The 20,720-nt window shown below is 34.4% G+C and overlaps 1 protein-coding gene across 1 annotated transcript; it reads left to right on the top strand.

The window, feature by feature from the left end:
• The first annotated feature begins 1,186 nt into the window (after positions 1 to 1,186).
• On the top strand, positions 1,187 to 2,858 carry LOC110032432 (heavy metal-associated isoprenylated plant protein 28-like). The gene is made up of 3 exons (XM_020736072.1): positions 1,187 to 1,618; positions 2,321 to 2,393; positions 2,475 to 2,858. The coding sequence occupies exons 1-3, from the start codon at positions 1,613 to 1,615 to the stop codon at positions 2,660 to 2,662; spliced, it is 267 nt and encodes an 88-aa protein (XP_020591731.1). The 5' UTR covers positions 1,187 to 1,612; the 3' UTR covers positions 2,663 to 2,858.
• The last annotated feature ends 17,862 nt before the right edge of the window (positions 2,859 to 20,720 follow it).

Genomic DNA, 20,720 nt, shown 5'->3' with positions numbered 1-20,720 from the left:
GCCGTTATCCGCTTCATCACATAGTGGAACCATCGAGAGGAGGGGCCGAGTAATGAAGCATCTCTATTCTACAGCGACACCAACAGAGCTATAAACTCTTGACAAAAATTGATCATCATTGACCAGCAAACGAGAAGAAGAATTTTACGTGTAATCCTCATCTTAAAGCTGCTATCAAATCCCCATCAATTTCTCCTAATTATGGGCGGGCTTACCTTCATGAATTTATGTATTGACATGACCGCCACCGCTTAGCCACGTAATCTTCCTAAATTTTAGTCAAAACAAAACTTCTAACAAAACTAAATCAATATAAAGTATTTTATGCTCTTTTATATTTTATAAGATAATAAGCATTAGATATAACTATTAAATAAATAAATATCATTCAACTTCAACATTCACTTTAGATATATAAATAAACAGATACCTTTTTTTGTCAAAGAAAACATTCATTTTTTTTTTAATTTATCATCATAAACGTAATATTTAACGTAGCAGGTATCCTAGATATTTTTCTATATAAATAATGCTTAAGAAATGACGTGTGAAGCATCTTTTGCATGCACAAATGATGTGAATAAAAAAGGTCATACACTAATATGTTTCTTTTTAATTAAAGCATGTAAGATTAAGTTGTGTTGAATGGAATGGTCTAAAAAGCATTACTCTTATCTGCAAAGCTTAAGTCTCCTTCAAGCCAGAGTAGGACCCTACCCATTCATTTTATTTTTTTGCATGGATGGAAAAGAGAGAAGATGACGGTTAAATATGCCCTAAGAAAACACCAAACTTCAATCATGGTCGTCTTAGTTGTAATCAGGGTGGGTTACCCAAGCTCTCTTTTATCTTTATACCCTTTATTATTTTTTTCTTTTTTTTTCTCTTTTACTTATAATAATAGTATGAATCTTATTTTTTAGGCAAGTTTACATACATACCACACCATTGTTAGGTAGTTGCAATTTTACATATTTAACAACTTTTAACATTGATATTTACATTTCTAACACTCTGATGTCATGAACTTATGCATAAGAGGATGTATTTCACTTTTAAGAAGTACATAATAGTGCTATGTTTTATGTGATGTTAAGGATTTGAGTGTTCTGCTTGTAGATAAAAGATATTAAATTTTATATGCAAATACATAAGATTATGAGCCTTGACACCAAATATTTCTATTAAAAAAAGTAACTATAAACAGGCAGCATTGGTACATTTCCTAACCATCAAAGATCACAAAAGCCAACCTACGGCCAAAAACGTGCTCTGAAACCCCGTCACCACCATTGATTTTACTTGCTTTGCATGAGGGCAAAGCGCTAAACCTTGAGGTTCTCCAAAGCATAACACCTCGATCAAAGCGTTCCTTTGGTTTATGGTCCTGCTTGCCACCTTGTCCTCCTTTAGCTAAAGCAACAAAGAAGATCCCCTCCTTATTTCTACTCCAACAGGATTCTTAAACCCAATTTGCTTCATCAGAATCTCTTTTTCTTCTCTCTTTCTCTATATAAATATACATGTGAAGATATCGGCTATAGTTTCATGCCATTTTTTTCTTGTCAGGTCATCACAACTTCAGCAAACCGATTCAGGAGTTTGGCTTCGCATGGAGGTAATATATGCTTTTGTCCAGGGCTGGATTTGATTAATGGTTATTAGTTTAGGATTTAGAATGTATTTTTAAGTGATACAAGGAGTTTAATTGTTTTATGTAAATTTTTTTGCACTACTATGTGATTAAGTTCAATCCGTTTTTCCTTCCTACGGACAAATAATTTAGCAGATGTCCAAAATATACGTGTATGAAATTGATTAACAGGATCATTAGATTTCCACAAGTCTATTCCAGATTCGTAACAAAGGCCAAGTTGGCCTATTTATTATCAGATTCGAATAGATTGTAGCTACCAAATCCTTTGGGTTTAGTATCAATCAAATCATTATTTTGATTTCTCCAATTCCTCCCTTAACTTAGGACCCCCTACTCTGCTACAATACTTGCCGAAGCTCTCTCTTCCCCTTCTGCTGCAAAACAGATTTCACCAAAACACAGGGCTATATTAAATCCAAATGGTATCAAAACCAATTTTCTTAATAATCAGATCAACCAAATTGATTTAAAAGTAAAAAAGAAGCGCTTGCGCACAAACACACACAAGATAGTTTGCCTAATTGTTCATCACCTATAGTCACAAATCAAAGGATTAATTTACAGAATGCAGTCTCTGAACAAATGATCATCTAAATATTATTCATCTCTGAAACAAAACATTATTCTTTTCATATAACGGATTTATAAGAACTTGGATTGCAGAGCATTGAACTGAAGGTGGAGATGGTAGCTATACATGAGAAGAGACTAAGGAGATGTCTATCCAAATTAAAAGGTAAAATTAAGTCTACTCTGAAACTATTTAAGCTTCTAGAAGCTTCTATTTCTGGTCCGATATTAATTGTATAACTCACAGGAATTGAGAAGGTTGAGGTGGATGGTAGCATTCAAAAGGTGGTTGTGACAGGATATGCCAACAGGAACAAGATCCTCAAAGCTGTGAGGAGAATTGGTCTGAGAGCAGAGTTCTGGTCTCCACATAACGAAATACTAAATGCCTACGCTAGTGCAAGCCTAATGATAAACAACTTCATCTTCTTCTAAGAATGCAGCACCTCTCAAATTCACCATAAACTCGGTTGTGTCGGTGTTTTTATTTTCATTTTATTTTTTGTGAATGGGACAACAATTAAGTCTTATGTACAACAAGAATCAGCTTTCAATCTACTACTGTGAGTAATCCATCTTTTGTAACTTGCAAGGTATACAAGAGGAAAAGAATGGAAGTGTCTTCTATAAAGTGCTTCAAGGTCTAGAATACTATTGCCTTCATCATCATTAATTTTATCCTACATATTTGGAGTTGGGAGTTTTAAAGTCACAATTTCCATTGGAGATACTTCATACCTACGCATTTGGAGGGAAAATGGGGAAAAAATAGCTCACCCCACGTTTTGAATGCATGGCATGAAGTTTTGATAATATTCAAAGCACAATATGGAAAAATTACATATAATAAAATGCTTTTGAATGACTTGTAAATAAATGTAAAAAAGAAACCTCCAAGAACTCCAAAAGGCTCTTCAATGCAATTTTGGTTTAGCCAACAAAGTAGCCAAACCACATGGGTGGATCAAGATTTGGGCTAGCAAACTCAACCATATTAGACCCAAACTCAAGCTCAAATTCATGTTGGAAGTTACACCTAAACTTAAGCCATAATGTATATTGGTAAGGCCCAACTGCCAGATTAGGTGCATGAACCGTATAAGGCTACAAGAAGACTATAAGAGGAGCTATCTAAAAATTGAGAAATTTAAGGAGCTTGAAATTAATTCCAAGATTTAGGAGTCACAATCCAAGGAGTCGCCATTTCAAGAAAGGAGAGAGAAATACACTTGACTAGAATTTATCCAGATAGGCCATTGTCTAAATAAGGGAAGTGATCAGGATAAAAAAAAGGATCCTATCTGTTAACTTACTTCATGCTCATGAAAAAGGAATGGCTTTTATTAATTATCATGGTTATCTTTTTTAATTGATTTGCTATAAATACTAGTTTGTATCTCGAGTTTCAAGCACTAAATCAATTCATGAAATCAATGAAAGTCTCATCCTCTCCCCACTCTCAAGTTAACCAAACTCTCAGGCTCTCAGCCTATGTTTGCAGTATTTGGCCAAGCCAAGGCACTCTCTCTCCAAACTGAGGCACACAACTCTATGTCTGTCTATCAATCTCTCTATCATTTTTTTTTTCCTAAGAAACCCTACTTATTTAACATTTCTCTAAATGAGCTAAAAAAGTAAAAAGAATTCTACTGCATTCTAGGAGGGAGAAACTTTCAAGAAAGTGACATCATGGTAAAAAGGACAAGAAGATGAATGAAGCAAAGAGGGGCGGAAATGCCAGATCCAAGAACACAAAAAGAAGAAGAAGAAGAAATAAACTAAGAGAGGTAGTTGGATGGCTACAATAGGTATTTAATATAGCTACAATTGAATAAGAGTTACTGTATTGGAACAATCACATTAGTTGGATGGCTACAAACCACTATAAAACGAATAAGTATATCCTGAACTTAAGATCGACTATCCAAACTTAATTGTTTAACTTTTAGACAATCCGTCTACTTCAAAATGAAATCGGCAACTACTTATGTAAAATATCTTAAGAGTCCAAGTTTTGCTAATGATACACAAATACAAATAAATTAAAAATTCACACACACTCCTCATTTTAAATGATCATTACTTTCAATGTAAATGAAACAAAGATGAAAATTAAGTAGATCATAAACCAATAATTAAAAACTAACATTTTAGAAAAATTTGAAGCCATGATGAAGCATAATATTAATTGAAAATCATGCATTGATGCAAAATCATTTTGTATCAAACAAGAATAGATTCATTCACCCATGCATGCAAAAAAAAAAAGGAAAAAAAGAAAAGAAAAGGAAATTAGGTAGAAATAAGTCACCAAATCAAGCATTCTAGTTGTATAAGAAGTAAGCCTCTTGCAAAAATCTTTGGTCTCCAACTTAACAAACAAGTAGCTTAGAACTTAACATCCAAACAAGATATTATTTAAGAAAACTTAATTGTGAATCAAATAAAAATGAGGCCTGTACAAGCTAAAGATCCCTTTTATAATAAAAAAATATTTAATTTCCTTTACCCACAAAAGATAGTGTCAAAAATAAAAATATAGGAAATTTTTCACTGAAGTCATACAGAAGGCCGATCACAAAATCTTCATAAGATTCACTATTGAATCCATAAACGAGGTGTAATTGGCTAACATAAATTCATGAAGTATTTAAGGTATGTTCAAAACGGCTAAAATTGGAAAAAAAAATTGTAGAGCCACTATGAGGAAAGTGGTTTTCTGAAAGCCATTGTAGTGATTATAAATCTTTCTTTTGCAAAAATCAAATAACTACCACATTCTAGAAGATATAATTTTAAAGGATTTTTTCTGAGCTCATAAAATTTTGAAAAGTAGCTTAGTAGTAGCCGACAAGAAACAATCTACACAATAAAGCAGTAAAAAAGTTGCCTCATATGGACCTTTCACTGCAATCCACCATAAATTTTAACATAATCGTCTTCTTATTTAATTCATTAAATCCATACAAGTTCATCTATATATATATATATATATATATACATTTTCATTCATTTTTTTTCAAATATTTTATTTCATGATTGAAATAGAGAGTGCTACTATAAATATTAGGGCTCCATAAAACTTTTTCGATATAGTGCACAATTCATCATTGACAAATAAGATAATTATCTTCATGACAACGTGAAGATTTGTATGGTTACAAGCCTTTATGCTAAGTTCGGTTGAATGAATCCTTAATATTATACCATAGTTCAGAATGATCTGTTGTTAACATATTATCACATAATCACCCTCATATATCATGTTTATATTGATGTTTGATATACATGTATGTTTTTTAACTATTGTGATCGAGTAGCTTATCCATCCTATCCTAAAAGTTATATCAATCATACACAACTTAAATTATCTCAACTCCATATTCTTGATAGCTTGTGTGCTCTTGTAGTTGTATTTGTGTGATTTGTTCAATTATATTCTACTATGCACATATGGTATTAAGTTTGAACGGGAACAAGCTTCAAAAAAAAAAACTCTAAATGTGATTTGCATACCCAACTCGACTAAAGAAGCATAAATGGCAAAGGCTACATGAAGGGCTACATCCAAAGGAAGGAGAAATTGAATGAGTTAGATTTTAAATCCAATATTTTCTCTGTAGTCCAAGGGAGTTGGTCAGTTGAGGAAAAGGACAGGAGATAACTGTAATTAACTGGTTAATCCAAATCAAGATAAACTTTATCCAAAAAAGTGAATGAGGTTATCAAGATAAAGACAATTATCATATCTAATAACTTAGGTTATGCACGTGAAAAGGGAATCACTCTTATCAATTATCATCTTTATTCTTTGTATTTGGTTTTCTATACAAACTAGTTTGCATCTACAAATTTCAAGCATTCAATTATTTAAAAAATGGGATATTTACATACATAGCACACAATTATTATGTATTTACATATCTCACACCAAAACTTCATATTTACACATACAGCTCAAATCTTTAATATCACATAAAAAATAGAACTGTTAGAAGTGAAATACAGCTTTTCATGCATAGGTTTAAAACATCAAAGTGCTATGTTTGTAAATATGAAAGATTTGTAAATATGAAAGATTAGGTGTTATGCAAGTACATAAGAATTGTGTGCTGCTAATGTAAATTTCCCTTAAAAAATTCAATGCAACTCCACTGAATCAAGGCCAAACCCTAGACCGCCTAGACCTCTAATTGCAAATTTTGGCCATGTCAAGGTACTCTCCAGATTAAACCATACCATACACTCCCCTCTCTAAGGCACGCATACAACCAATAATCCATCTAGCTGAGTCAAGATGAAGAAGGAAGGGCTTGGGTGCATTCTAGAAGGAAGAAGAAGCTTTCAAGGAGGCATTATAAAGGTAAGAAGAAAAAGGAGGCTTGTGAAGCAGCAAGTATAAGGAATACAGCTAAGCAAGAGCAAAGGAGCAAACCAACTCAATGGAGGTTCTCTTAATTTGGGAAAACCTACAATCATTGGTTTTAGTTTTATCATTCAAGCATCTCTCCTTAAAGTGTAATCTCTATAGTCTCCATATTTCTATCATCAATACATCTTCTTTGGGCCAATTCACATACAGCACAATTCATAATACCAACAACTCTATTTCCAATTAAGAACAACAAACATATTTTCATCTGAACGTTAAAAAAAGAACTTTGGAAAATAATCTTAGAGCCTCACCACTATTATTATTTAATTGATGAGATCATAAGAATGTCATGTCCTAATTTTCATCCCTTGACAAATGACAAACCAAGAACTAACATGTATGTAGGCTACAAGGATCCACACATGAATAATTCTTCCAGCAAGTTGTGCTATTATTCATGGTTGAACACAATACATATGAGCATGCTCATCACGTCACCATTCATTTAAATTTAACTACGCATATAGTTTATAGGTCTAAATTGGAACATGTTTAAAAAAAAAAAAAAAAAAGAGAACCCTATGTGTATATCCAACTCGACTTGAGAAGAATTAAAGGCTACATCCAAAAGAAGGGATTGAAGTATTTCAAACTTAAATCAAATATTTTTTCTCAAAAAATCCAAGGGTATGGTCACTTAAGAAAAAAAGAAAAAATGTATTTGAATGATTTATCTGATCAGAAGAAGCTTTATCTAAATAAGTGAACGAGGTTGTCAAAGATGATTATCATATTTGATAACTTGGCTCATGCAAATTATAATGGAATGGCTCTTATCAATTATCATGTTTATTCTTCGTATTAGATTTCCAAAAACACTACCACACTAGTTTGCACCTAGAATTTCAACCATTAAATCACTCAAAAATTCAATAAAACTCTATTGAATCATGGCCAAACCCAAGACTACTAATTGTAAATTTTGGTCGTCTCTCGTCTCTCTCTCCACATTAAACCACATTACAGTCACTCTCTTTATCCTCTCTAGGGCACACACTTTCTAAACTCTGTCTAGTCGAGCCAAAGATGAAGGAAGAATTTGGATTTTTTCGAGGAGGATTTGGATACTTTAAAGGAGGTATTATTAACACAAGAAGAGGAAAGAGGATGCAAGTGAAGCAAGGAGCACAAAAAGAAAAAGATCCAAGCAAGGGCATGCTGACCATCAAATAAAAAGAAATGAGAAAAAAAATAAAAGAAAAATTAAATTAATTAATTGAGTAATTATTAATTAATTAAGTACTTATTTACTTACATTTAATCCCGTAAAAGTTCCCCACTCAAGGAAAGTAGTAGTTCTCGCTTCTTCAATTAAAAAGCATGAACTAAACTTTCCCATAGGCGCTGATTTGCACATCTCTTCACTCGTCAGTTCCTATTCGCCTCTCCCCTCTCATTCTCCTTCTGTCCCAACAAGTCTCTCCATCTGTTCCCCGTTCGAAAGTTTCTCTCGAATGTCCGCCACACTCCCACATGCAGGTTTAACGACACAAAACAGTCGAACAATCTTCTCTCATTTCCCTACCTCACACATAGTGAAATTAAACCTTTCTTGAACTGCTTCTTTCTTGCAGAACTTACTTTGCACGACGTTGTTCTCCTGTGTCGTCTATCTCACGCACGACAAGGGAATTTGAAAATTTCCTCCTCTGGGCGGGTCTTCATTTGATTCTTTGCAACACCTTGGCGCTCAAAAGGGCGCCTAGGCAACGGAGCACAATCAACGCCTTTGTTCCATTTGGTTCTGTTTCGCTCTGAATCAGTTCAAATTCATTCCAATACTCCTACTTGTTATACTTGCATCATAAACATAAAAATATCTTCTATTAAAGTGTAGTTTTTTTAAAAAATATATGTAAAAAAAAATTAAGTATATCCAAAAACATATCAAATTCCCCAAAACTTAAATGTTACTTGTTCTCAAGTAATACTACAACTTTAAAAACTAAATATAATGATTTGAGATAGTGGATTTCTTTAGGATTTCCTACAATTTCGCTCCAGGAATGTTGTAGTATAACCTAGAAGTTCTAGTGAATCATTATCAGACTAGAGTATAAGAATATTTAGTATTAAATTTAGGAATCATCTAGTTCAAAAATAATTGTAATTTGTTAAACTCAGGATTCCTAGAAATTATAAAGTTATAATTTAAGAACTCTATTTGTAAAACTTTTATTAATACTTTTTGAAATAAAAACAATTTCAGGAGTCTTTAAGAAGATTCAAGTGAAACTAATTTTTTATTAGACTTCTCCTTAAGCTTCTCCTCATTTTTTCTTTTTTTTTTCAGGAACTTTTTAATCCTTATTTTTTGTGAGGATTACTATATCTGGATAGACCTTAAATAGTTTTTGAATTTTGTTATCCATCTTTTAAAGTTAAAAATTTATCGTTATCCTTTACTTGAATAATGTAATATTAGTTTGAAAGTTAGTTTTAATAGTCTCAATTCTTTTAAAAGTGTAAATCTAAGAATCTTTAAGTTTTCAAAATTACAATTTTTTTACTATAAATAGTAAAATCATTTTCACAGTCTTCTACTACATGTTTAACTCTAGCATAATCTTTTTCATTAAAAGATTCAACAAAATCTTTATTTCAGCCCCAAAATAAAAATTATAGTACCCTGAAGATAATACTACATATCGTAAATCGTTTTGCAATGAAATTAAATTAATATGTAATCTACCGAGGGCAAATAAATTTAGTTTTTATAGAGATCCCCCCTCCTCCCCAACTTGATTTTTAACATGTATAGCAAAAAGTATTGAAAAATAAAGCAGGAAGAAAAACCAAAGCTCAGAAATACATGTTACCACATAAGACTATCAGAAACATTTACAAGTATTCCACAGGATATAACAGTATGCAGTAAAAAATAAATCTAAACTACACATGCTAGAAGAAAAATTGAACTAGAAGAAAGTCTTACTAACAGTGCAGGTATCAACATGGAAATAATTAAAAGCACCAAAACATTTGTCTAGAAAGATTTTAAATTTACAAATATTGACAAGTAATGTCCAGTACAACTAGTAAAAAGGAAATACATCAGTATCTCAACGACAGTAGTGAAACTTAAACATATAGAAATATCAAATCTAAATCTACTAACATATACAATCAAGCAATCCACACATAATTCTAACGTCCACGATCAACATCCAACAATCCAATCCACACAAACAATGAACTCAACGCACTACAAACAGTCACAACTAAAATACAAACTAAAGCATATTTACCTTGGGTTATCTCCCAAGAAGTGCTTAGTTTAACATCGTCAGCCCGATGAACAAGGATTCCTCACGGATCAAATATCCAATTTAGTAATCTCCGATCAATCGCCCAATCTTTTGCCGAACTTGAAATTTCTACTAAATCCTCAAATTTCAATTTTTCTTGCAACTTATCATTCTCAACTTTATAATAATCATCTTAAGGACATGTAGAGGATCGATTCAGATTATTGTTCCTGATGGTTCTTTTTAAATCCAACATTCTCTCAATGATTTTTCATATTTGCATATTAATGTTTTCCTTCAAAGTTATAAGAAATGGATCCATGTAAGATAGTTCAAGGTCTCCTAAATTTTGGGTCAAGTTCTCTCTAGGTTTTTCAGGTTCCATAGGAATTTCTTCCATAGGTCTTTCGGTTTTCTCTCTCTTTTCTCAACTCAATATTATTTTGAACAATATCCTTCAATTCTCTTCCATTCCTTATTTTTATTGCTTTCAATTGCTCATTATTCTTCTCCTTAGGATTCATCTCAGTGTTGCTAGGAAGAATCTCGTGAGGACGATTGCTGACTGAGTTAGCAATTTGCCCCAATTGGTTTTCTATATTCATAATTGCAGCCCCTTGGTTTTTCAGCTGACTCCTCATTTGAAGAACAACCTCTTCTAACGATAATTTATTCTTCTTAAATTGTGGGTTGGAGTTAAATGCAAGAGGAAAAGAATGTCTAAAGTTAGAATTACCCTGATTATTTCAATTACCATTAGGATTAACTTGATTATTTCCCCACAGTTTATTTCCTCCATAATTGTTGGTATGAATAAGGTTATGATGATTCTTCCAGTCTGAGTTGTAATAATTGGAATATATGTTATTTAAGTGATTGTTTATCGCATGGCTAGTTTCAAAAGATTTAGCATCAATCAATTGTTCAAATGACTTTTCCTCAATGAATGGAGGTCCTTAAGGTTGACTCATTCCATAATAGTCTTAACTTTCCTGCAATAGTTGTTACTTGAGAAGTTAAAATAATCAGCACATCAATTTCATGAAGATTCGCTACCTTCTTGGGGTTTCCTCTTTCGAATGGTCATTGAAAGTTATTGGTGGTCATCAGCTTCATGAAGATTTGCTACCATCTTGTTCCTCTTTCGAATGACCATTGAAAGTTATTGGTGGTCATCTTTTTTATAAGAAAATAAGCTTCCTCAAATGGTTTCAACATAAGCAAACCTCCGGCGGCAGCGTCAATAATTGCTCTTAAAGATCAAACTAATCTGTAATAAAATGTGTGAATAATAAACCAATCAGATAATGTGTGATATAGACACTTCGTAAGAAGTTCTTTAAATCATTCTCAGGCCTCATAAATTGATTTCCCATCATGTTGACATAATGAAGTGATATCATTCCACAACTTACTATTTTTAGATAGTGGAAAAAACTAAGCTAGAAATTTTATCGGCTAGATCTCCCATGTCCTGATTGAACCCTGTGCTAATGAATTGAGGCATATCTAAGTTTTATCCCTCAAGTAAAAAGGAAAAACTCTAAGTCTAACAACATCATTAGAAACACCATCAAATGTGAATGTAACATAAATTTCTAAGAAACTTGCTAAGTATAAGTTTGGGTCTTCAGATGGAGATCCACCAAATTTATTATTTTGTATCATCTGAATTATTGCAGGCTTAAGTTCAAAAATATTGACCGCTTCGGCAGGGGTCTGTATACTTAAATGAATTTTATCCACTATAGGGTTTGCATAATCCCTCAAAGGTCTATTAGCAATATGATCAATGATTGAATCCTCATTAATTAGATGATCTGTCATTTCTACAACATTTTTTTGGAGTCTTCTCTGTTTTTTAATCCTCCTAACAGATCTCTCTAGCTCTGAATCGTAGGGTTCAAGGTCTGCAGCTCCTGAACTACGCATTCAATTCTAAAGGTTTAACTAATAGGAGAGATATCAAACACTCAAAATTATTTTTAATATTTTTTTAATTTTCTTTGAAAAATACACACAGTAACTAAAATTAATTTAATTATTGAGTACTACTATTTTCAATTCTAAGTCTTACAAATTCAACTAAAATTATCCTTAAGTTCTTACCGACACTTCCTTCCTTCCCAGACAATGAAGCCAGAAAGCTTGACGGCCCCAACAACTACCAACAATTTAATGATAATTTAATTTAACTTACAATCTCCAGCTAATTGTTAGGGTTCCTACACAAGTACATGTATCGCTTTCATAATATAGGGCTCTACTTGAGTTCGGAATGTCGATCCTACAGGGAAAGCGGCAGAGGCTTCGTAGTAATAACAACCTAAGAGTGAATTCTAGCCTACTTTCAGCTCCTAGTTTGGAAGATCGCTAAATATGGTTTTTCTAACAACTACTCCTATGTATATTTCTACCCCAAAGTTAAACTTGCCTAGATCAATTAAACAGGTGAAATTCAAGATTGATAAAGATAGTTCTCTCTTATGATTTCCTAGGTAGATTGTAGGGGTTAATACTAATAATTGTAATGTGGTTATTACAACTGGAGCATAAGACTCATTTACCCTCTTTCGAGTGCATAAATGAGCATGAATCAAATTTAGGTAATTTTTTTCGTCTGTCACCCGTGAAACTCCTCATTCAAACTATATCGATACACATCTCTTTAAGTTGCATGGTCTCATGACTCATCTTTTATAGTGATTCGCATAATGTGAATATTCTATGTTGTTTCTTCGCCGCTCTTTCGACTCCTAATGGGTCACAACGAACTTTAACAAGTTATATGGACAATACAATAAGTAAATTAAGTTTAAAGATATGCACATCACATGAAAATACAGATCAATTCAAAGCATTTACAACCCTACAAATCTAACATATATATCACAAGAGAAAAGTATAAAAAATCTACTCACTACACAAGATAAACACCAAAGAAAACTTCATTCAATCCAAGCAAATTAACCAAATATGTGTTTATAACAATAATCAAATAAGATTACTAACAATAATCAAATAAGATTAAAGATTACATGCGATACTTAGCATTTGCCTTCTGAAAAGAGAAGTAAATTTCACCGGACTATATTTTCAACAGTGCTACACAAGCTGCTGTCGTAAACCCCTTACAGATTCTCACAAATTTCCCTCTCAAATCTCTCTAGAACAAGAATTTCTACTACCTACTGTCCTTGGAGAATTCCAAGCCTTGGAACTTCTTCCGAGAATTCCAAAGTTTGCTGAAACTCTCTGTTTGAACCATCAGCACCCGTAAAATAACTTTCAAAGTCGTGCAGAAAGTAGCTGTCTAAATTGCAACACTTAAGCACCCAGTCTGCGGCGCCTAAGCGTCGTGCTCTCTGTTTGCTTGAAAATCTTGGGTGCTTAGGCATCCAGAACCTGGCGCTAAGGTGTTCAACTGCAACACGATGGCGCCCAAAAATGAGCGCCTAGGCGCCAAACCACAATCAACACCTTTGCTCCATTTGGTTCTGTTTCACTCTTCTTCAGTCCAAATTCGTTCCAATGCTCCTATTTGTTATACATGTATCATTAACATAAAAATATCTTCCATTAAAGTACATTTTCATTCAAAAATATTAGTAAAATAAAGAAGAAATTATGTATATCCAAAGACATCATTTTTCCCTATTCACACCCAATGAAAACATTGGAACCATCAATGTCGCAATTTCTCACCTGTGGAAACAGGAGTCACCGAATTCCTCAACCCACGAGTCGATCTCCTCTATGTCTGTTGACCTCATTTTTATTGAGTTCTTAGTTTCCTACTCCCAGAACCCAAAATCTAGCCTTAGGAGTTCCTTGTTGACCATCTTAGCAGACTAGTAATGGAGCCCACCTTCCATAGAACTTCAAATCACTTCTTGACTCATTTTTGTGAAGAACTTGCATGAGTATTTTCAAGTACTCAACTCCTAGTTGCAAGAGCTAAGGACCAACATGTAGAGGGTCCGAAAATGAGTTCATGCAGGATCAGACAGCCTTAGGTAAACCCTCTGTGACTCAGCAACGCACTCGCTACACCACGCACGAAGTTTACACATTTTCGGCCCGACCGCGGGTGAACTTGTCTGGACGACCCCAGATGACAAAATGTACTGCGTCGACACGTCCGGAATGTCGAACTTAATTAGAAATGACACTCATATCACTATGGTTATGCATTAGCACAAACGACAAGCAAATCGGTGCACGTTTTTTTAATTAGTGGGGCGCGGGCCCGGACTCAAACCAGCTTTGACTCGGGTTCAATTCATGTTCTATTCAGGTTGGACTCCGGTAGAGCACGGGCTAGGCACCAACTCACCTAAATTCAAATTTCAAATTTCAAAATTCAAATAAATTATTTAAGTTTGTCTTAATTGAATATAATCAGGTGATATTTTTTTTCCAATTCAACCTCCCCCGCCAATTGCTTCAAGTAACGCCTACTTTGATTAATTTGTCCCCGCTCCATTCTAAAAGGAACGCTTGTCTTCTTCCTCTAGCTCTCGACCCTCGCTCGCAGTCCCACTCTCCAGACATCCCACTCGCCTACTCCTCACTCTCGCTGGCTTCCGACTCGCGTACGACGAACTCCCTCTTCCTCTTCTCGATTCGATCATCCCCTGCTCCGCACGATTCGGCTCTCCCGTTAACCTCTGCACCGAGCCCGCTCGCCAGCTCTCGCTCTTGCTTCTTTTCTTTTTCCTCCTGCAGTTTGAAGCCCTCTCGCCTCACCTGCTGCTCCCTGCGACTTGATCGCAGCTCCCGATTGAAGCATTTGTTACGCCTCTATCATTTGACCGAAGATCCCCACTCGCCTTCTCTCGATCTCGCGCTCCTCCTCTGCGAACAGAAAGTTTGCCTGCTCCCCGCTCGACTCCCTCGTCTCCCCTCTGGGCTCGATTCAACTCTCCCACTCGCCTGCTCCTCCCTCTCGCACTCGACCGAAGACCCTCGTTCCTTTTCTGCGAACCGACACCCTCACCTCCGCCTCTCCTCTTCCTCTACTCGACACCACTCGATGCTCTCAACCTCTCCTCCGGTTCCTCTCTGTGGACAGCAACCCTCGCCTCCCCTCTGAACCGAAGCCCTTGTCTACCTCCTCGCTCGACTTTCGTACCAAGGCGCGACACTCCCCTCTCCTTTCCACACGTGAAGCTCTAGAGCCTCTCTCTCGATTCTCCCACTCGCAAATCCTAACAGCTCTCGACTGAAGCACCAGCGTTCGGCATCCTCACAGAAGCGAAGACCTCAATTTTTGTTCTTCTCTGATCTTTTGAGCCACAAGCGGAGCTTCTCCTTTTTCTTAAGCAAAACAATTCAAAGCTGATTTCCATTTCCAGCCACCTCAAAACAGGTTTCAATGGTTTCTTTTGCTTCTTTTGTTCCCTGCAATATTGTTAATCGATTTTATTATTCATGGTAACTATTCTAAGATGATTGTGATTAGCTCATAACCTCCATTTACTTTGTAATTATTGGGCATGCATACAAAAGTGATCAGATGTTCACTTGGAGAGACTTGAGAATCTACTGAGTGAACTTGAGGCTGAACTTCTTGAGTTTAAGTTAGTTTTGCAGAAGGTGCTTAAATCTGGATCATAATTTGCTGTGATGATTTCTCCTTAAAATATTGGGAAATTTACATAGGTGCTGCACAATTCATATGCATTTACATATCTAACACCTAAACTTCAATTCTTACCCACAAATCACCCGACCCTATGCATGAAATGGAGTTATTTCCTTTGTGGTATGAAAATCTGGATGGTATATATGTAAGGGCTATATATAGGAAAGTGATTGCTGAATGCGATGACCGTCCTACATCGACGCCTCTTCCCTACCGTAACTCTGTTGAAGGCCTCCACCGACTACTTATCCGGTAGTCTATAGATGATAGAACTAAACTACGGAACAATCTCTAGTCACTTAGGATCATCTAAAAGGAAAGCTTGGGTTGTGTCGAAAAGTCATTAGGCAAATCAGATTTCATCTAAAGACCATCCAAGGCAAACCACCTACCAATGTATAGGGTCATCTAAGACTAGGTTAATGAAAAGAATGAGTTAAAGCATTTAAAGCTAACTAAGGAGAGTTGTGGTCGAGAACACCTAATACTAAGCCATAAGTTATTTAAGAATTTGAATTTCATGAGTTTTAATATGGTGTTTAAGTCTTATGTGATTTAGCGTCAGGTCATTTCATTGTACTTTTAATATCCTAAATATGTTTTAGAAAATTATACCTTAATGTCCAAAGCCCCATCAATGTCGGTGGGTGTCATGAGTATGACACAACATAGGCAACCCATTAATGGGCGTTAATAGGACCTAAGAGATCTGTGGCACAGCATATGGGTTGATTTATACTATCAATATTCAAATCAAGATGATACATGATTGAATGACCCCTTTGTGGTCTAAAAAAAGGGACATTCTCTCCTCATAATAGGATGGAGAGTGCACGGGGCTTCACTCTACCACGTCTAAACATGAGTGAAAAGTAAAACAATCTGGTTTAATGTGTGCAACTAATCATACCAAATAAAGAAGCGGATGGTAAAAGAAAAAAAACATACCTCAACAATGGTTTTGACCGACTGGCCTGAGCAGACTGAGGCACATACACAATCTTGAATGAAGGATCAACCTCACTTGAATCAATAAACTTTGCAAGTAACATGTAAAAAGAATATATTAAAAACCTAATGAAGCTACTAAAAAACACAAGATAAAAAGATGTTACATGGCATGAGATTGTCACGCATCATATATGAACCGAGCCTAGCCAGATCATTTCTTCTTACCCACTCCTATTACGACTTAAAATGTTTAGATTTTGATTTTGAATTTAAGCTCATCAGATGTAAAAAAAATATTTTGAAACCAGGCTTTTCAAACTTAGGCTCCTAAAGTTTGAAAATCAATTTAAAGTTAAATTTTTTGGACTTCCACTCCTAGGGGCGAAGCATAATTTAAAGATTGAGTTTTTTTAAAACTTGAAATTTCCCACCAACGAATTCACAATGTGTCTGCTAGCGAACAGAAAGCTTATGAGCAAGCTATTTCATTTAACTCATGTTTTAAAATCATATAAATTGTCTTAAGTCACCAAATGGTCCAGCTAAAACAGCTCAAACATATTAAAATTAAACGCTCGCATGTGCCACAACCAATGTATTGAATGCTCAAATATTAGGTTCAAGAATGCTAGGCGAGCTAATCGGGTCGTCTAGTCTATAGGTTAGAGTCGTAAGTCCCACCCCACTAGTCTGATCCTCCTCATCGTAAGGACTGGAGTTGAAAAGTCTAGTGAACCCTAATAAATGTCCAAATCATAATACAAGAATTTACAAGTACAAATCACTCCATTAATCTGATTCTCCTAGTAAGAGCTGAAGTTGATGAGTTTAGTAAGCTCTAATAATGTCCAAATCTTGAAATAAGAATTTACATATCTAAATCACCACACTAGTCTATTCATCCTCATAAAAAAACAAAAGTTGACAGGACTTACATCCCAAAAATCTAAACTGACAAAACAGAATGCCCCTTTTAAATATAAAATAGTCAATACCCGATGATGGGCGTGTTGATTGAAGATTTCAATCGAAAGGGTAAATCTTTTAGAATAAGATTTTTTAAAGTAACCAAGCAAATATTCAAGCAAAATTTAATCACTAAAAGCTTAAAGCAAAATATCATCCACCCTCCGCAACGATTTGTTAAGAGTGACAAATTTCTGATTGGCTTCAGCTCACAAAAAGCTAATGTCACGTTAAAAGTATCCCTAAATTTATAATCAAAGCAATTGCATGGCAGTAAGGACGTGGCCCGAGTCCTCCATTTGCATGGTTATACCGCAAAATGACATCATTATATTACGGTCACGATAGCAACTTGTATGTTCCCCAACGTCTTTCTACCCTTTGAGTTGTGAATCATAAGAGTACAATTGATTGGTATAAAGCCTTTTGTTAGCTAAAGTCGACTTAAATTTGTACCCTTGATAAAAATCAACCCCAGATTTACAGGTTGGGACGACTACCTCTTCTACTAAGTAGATCAAGGACCATGACGACCCGAAATGACAGAACAATGTGATCTTGATCGGGTTTCATCTTCACTCCCCCACCATCCACTTTAAGCTTCAAGTAGTGAATTTTATTATTTAAAGTTTTAAGTTTGTTGCCATTATATGTTGAATACTCAATTCCTAATGACCAACCTTAATCGAAAGTGCTCTACCGTTATTGGGAGAAGTAATTAACCATAGTAGCTTTCATCTATAGGAAACATCGAACTTCAGATTAAAAAAACTTCTTGCTAAATGAAAGTGAAATATCTGGATAGTATCCGATCTACAATCTGACTCTCCAAAGCTCTCTCAAAACAAAAAAAAAAACAAAAAAAAATTTAGAGAGTTGTCATGGGGAGCGGTCGTTGAATTTTTGGAGCACCCAGAGCAAAGGAAGAGCAAGCCAACTCAAGGGAGAATCTCTCACTTTAAGTAAATGTACAATCTCTTATTTTGTGTTATCATTCAGTCATCTCTCCTTAAAGTTTAATCTGTATAGCCTCCATAATTCTGACACTAACATGTTCACTTTAGGTCAATTCAAATGTGGTACAACCTAAGATCATCAATAACTCTCATCTCCAATTTGGGATCCCCAACACATTTCCATCTACAACAACAACAACAACAACAAGCCTTTGTCCCGCTAAGTGGGTTTGTCTACATGGATCTTTTTTTCCACCTACTGAGTGTCATATTTTCATTTAATTCTAATAAATTAATATCATTTTTTATACAACATAGCAAAGTCTTTCAGGTCAGCCTCTACCTTTCTTAGCATAAGTTGAATCTAAAACATCAACTCTCCTAACAATATCATCAGATGGTCGATGTTTAATGTGATTAAACAATCCAAGATGACTCTCTCTAATCTTTTCTGCCACTAGAGCTACACCAATCCTTCCACGAATACAATCATTTAGCATTTTGTCGTTGAGAGTCAAGCCGCTCATCCACCTAAGGTATCACCACCGCCTTATAACATTTTTCTTTAAATCTAAGTCGCACTTTTCTATCACATAATAGACCCGATGCATTCCTCCACTTCAACCATCCAACATGAATTCTACTAAAAACATCCTCAAAACATCCTCATCTATATCACCATCCTCATCTATATCACCATCAATTTGAACAATAAACCCAATATATCTAAAACGTTCACTCTTTTTAATGATTTAATCACCATTGTTACAGCCTTGTCACTAGATCTACTACGACTAAAAGTACATTCCATGTATTCAATTTTAGATCTACTCAAATGAAAGTCTTTAGACTCTAATGTAGACCTTCATAATTCAAATTTATCCTGAACGCTTTCCCTAGTCTTATCCACAAGAAAGATATCATCAGCGAAAACATTCACAAGGTACATATTGTACATGTCGAGTAAGTGCATCCATAACAAAGGCAAAAAAAATATGGACTTAAAGCCAATTTCTGATGTAATCCAACTAAAAAATGAAAAAAGTCGGTCAATCCTACTCCTGTTCGAACACAAGTAACAGCTCTAGTATACACATTTTTAATGACTTGAATATAAGTCATATCAATACATTTCTTTTCTCAAACTCTCCAAAGAACATCTTTTGGAAAGTAATAATAAGCTTTTTCTAAATCAATAAAAATCATATGTAAATCCTCCTTACTCTGTCCATATTTCGCCATCAAATCTCTCAATAAATATATAGCTTCCATAGCATACTTGTTTGACAAAAATCCAAACTGATTATGAGAAAATTTTATATCACGTCTTAACGTATGTTCAATTACTCTCTCACATAATTTTAATATATGATACATTAATTAATTCTTCTATAATTTGCACGCTCCTGTGCACACCTTTATTCTTAAAAATGGGGATAAAAATACTTTTCCTCCATTACTCAGACATTTTTTTCATTTTTTAAAAAAAATTAAAAATTTTAGTAAGCCAAGAAATCCTCACATCTCCTAAATATTTTTACACTTCTATTGGGCTATCATCGGATTCTACTGACTTTCCGCTTTTTGTTTTCTTTAAAACCTCCTCAACTTTTTTGTCACTAATGTGCTGGTAAAAATAAAAAATTTTATTATCATTAATGATATTAAGATCACTATGATCGATCATATTTTCGAAAACTTCATTGAAAAGTTAATCAAAATATTTCACCCACCTATATTAAATATTTTCCTCTAAGAAAAGCACTTCTGATGTCCATCTTTAATACACTTTACTTGAATTAAATCTTTACCTTTCTTTTCTCTTTGTTTGGTTAATTTATACATATATTTTTCAACATCTTTAGTATTTAATCTATTTAAAACTCACTAAAAGCAGAATTCTTAGCATCATAAAGTGATACCTTAGGCTCCATACAGGCAACTTTATTTTTTTTTTTCAATTCTCTAAGCATTTAGATTTAAATTAAATTTTTATAACATAATTTTCAATATTTTAGTTTTCTTGCATATTATTATTCCACCACCAACTATTTTTATTTATAAATACTTTTCATTTTGGTTATCCAATTACATTTTTGTCACTTGTTTAATAGTATTTGTTACTTTATCACACATAGAATTAGTTTCTTCATGTACATCTCAAATCTTAAGTTTACTCGTAAAAATAACTTTATTTGTCTTTTAGGTGCCCACATCTAATTCTATGACATTATATTTGTTATCTTCGATAGGGCTGTAAACGAGCCGAGCTTGAGCGAGCTCAGGCTTG

This window comes from Phalaenopsis equestris, unplaced genomic scaffold (assembly GCF_001263595.1).
Source record: "Phalaenopsis equestris unplaced genomic scaffold, ASM126359v1 Scaffold000002, whole genome shotgun sequence".
Lineage (NCBI taxonomy): Eukaryota > Viridiplantae > Streptophyta > Magnoliopsida > Asparagales > Orchidaceae > Phalaenopsis > Phalaenopsis equestris.
The sequence above is the reverse complement of the archived record's forward strand: the minus strand, read 5'-3'. Positions and strand labels throughout refer to the sequence as shown.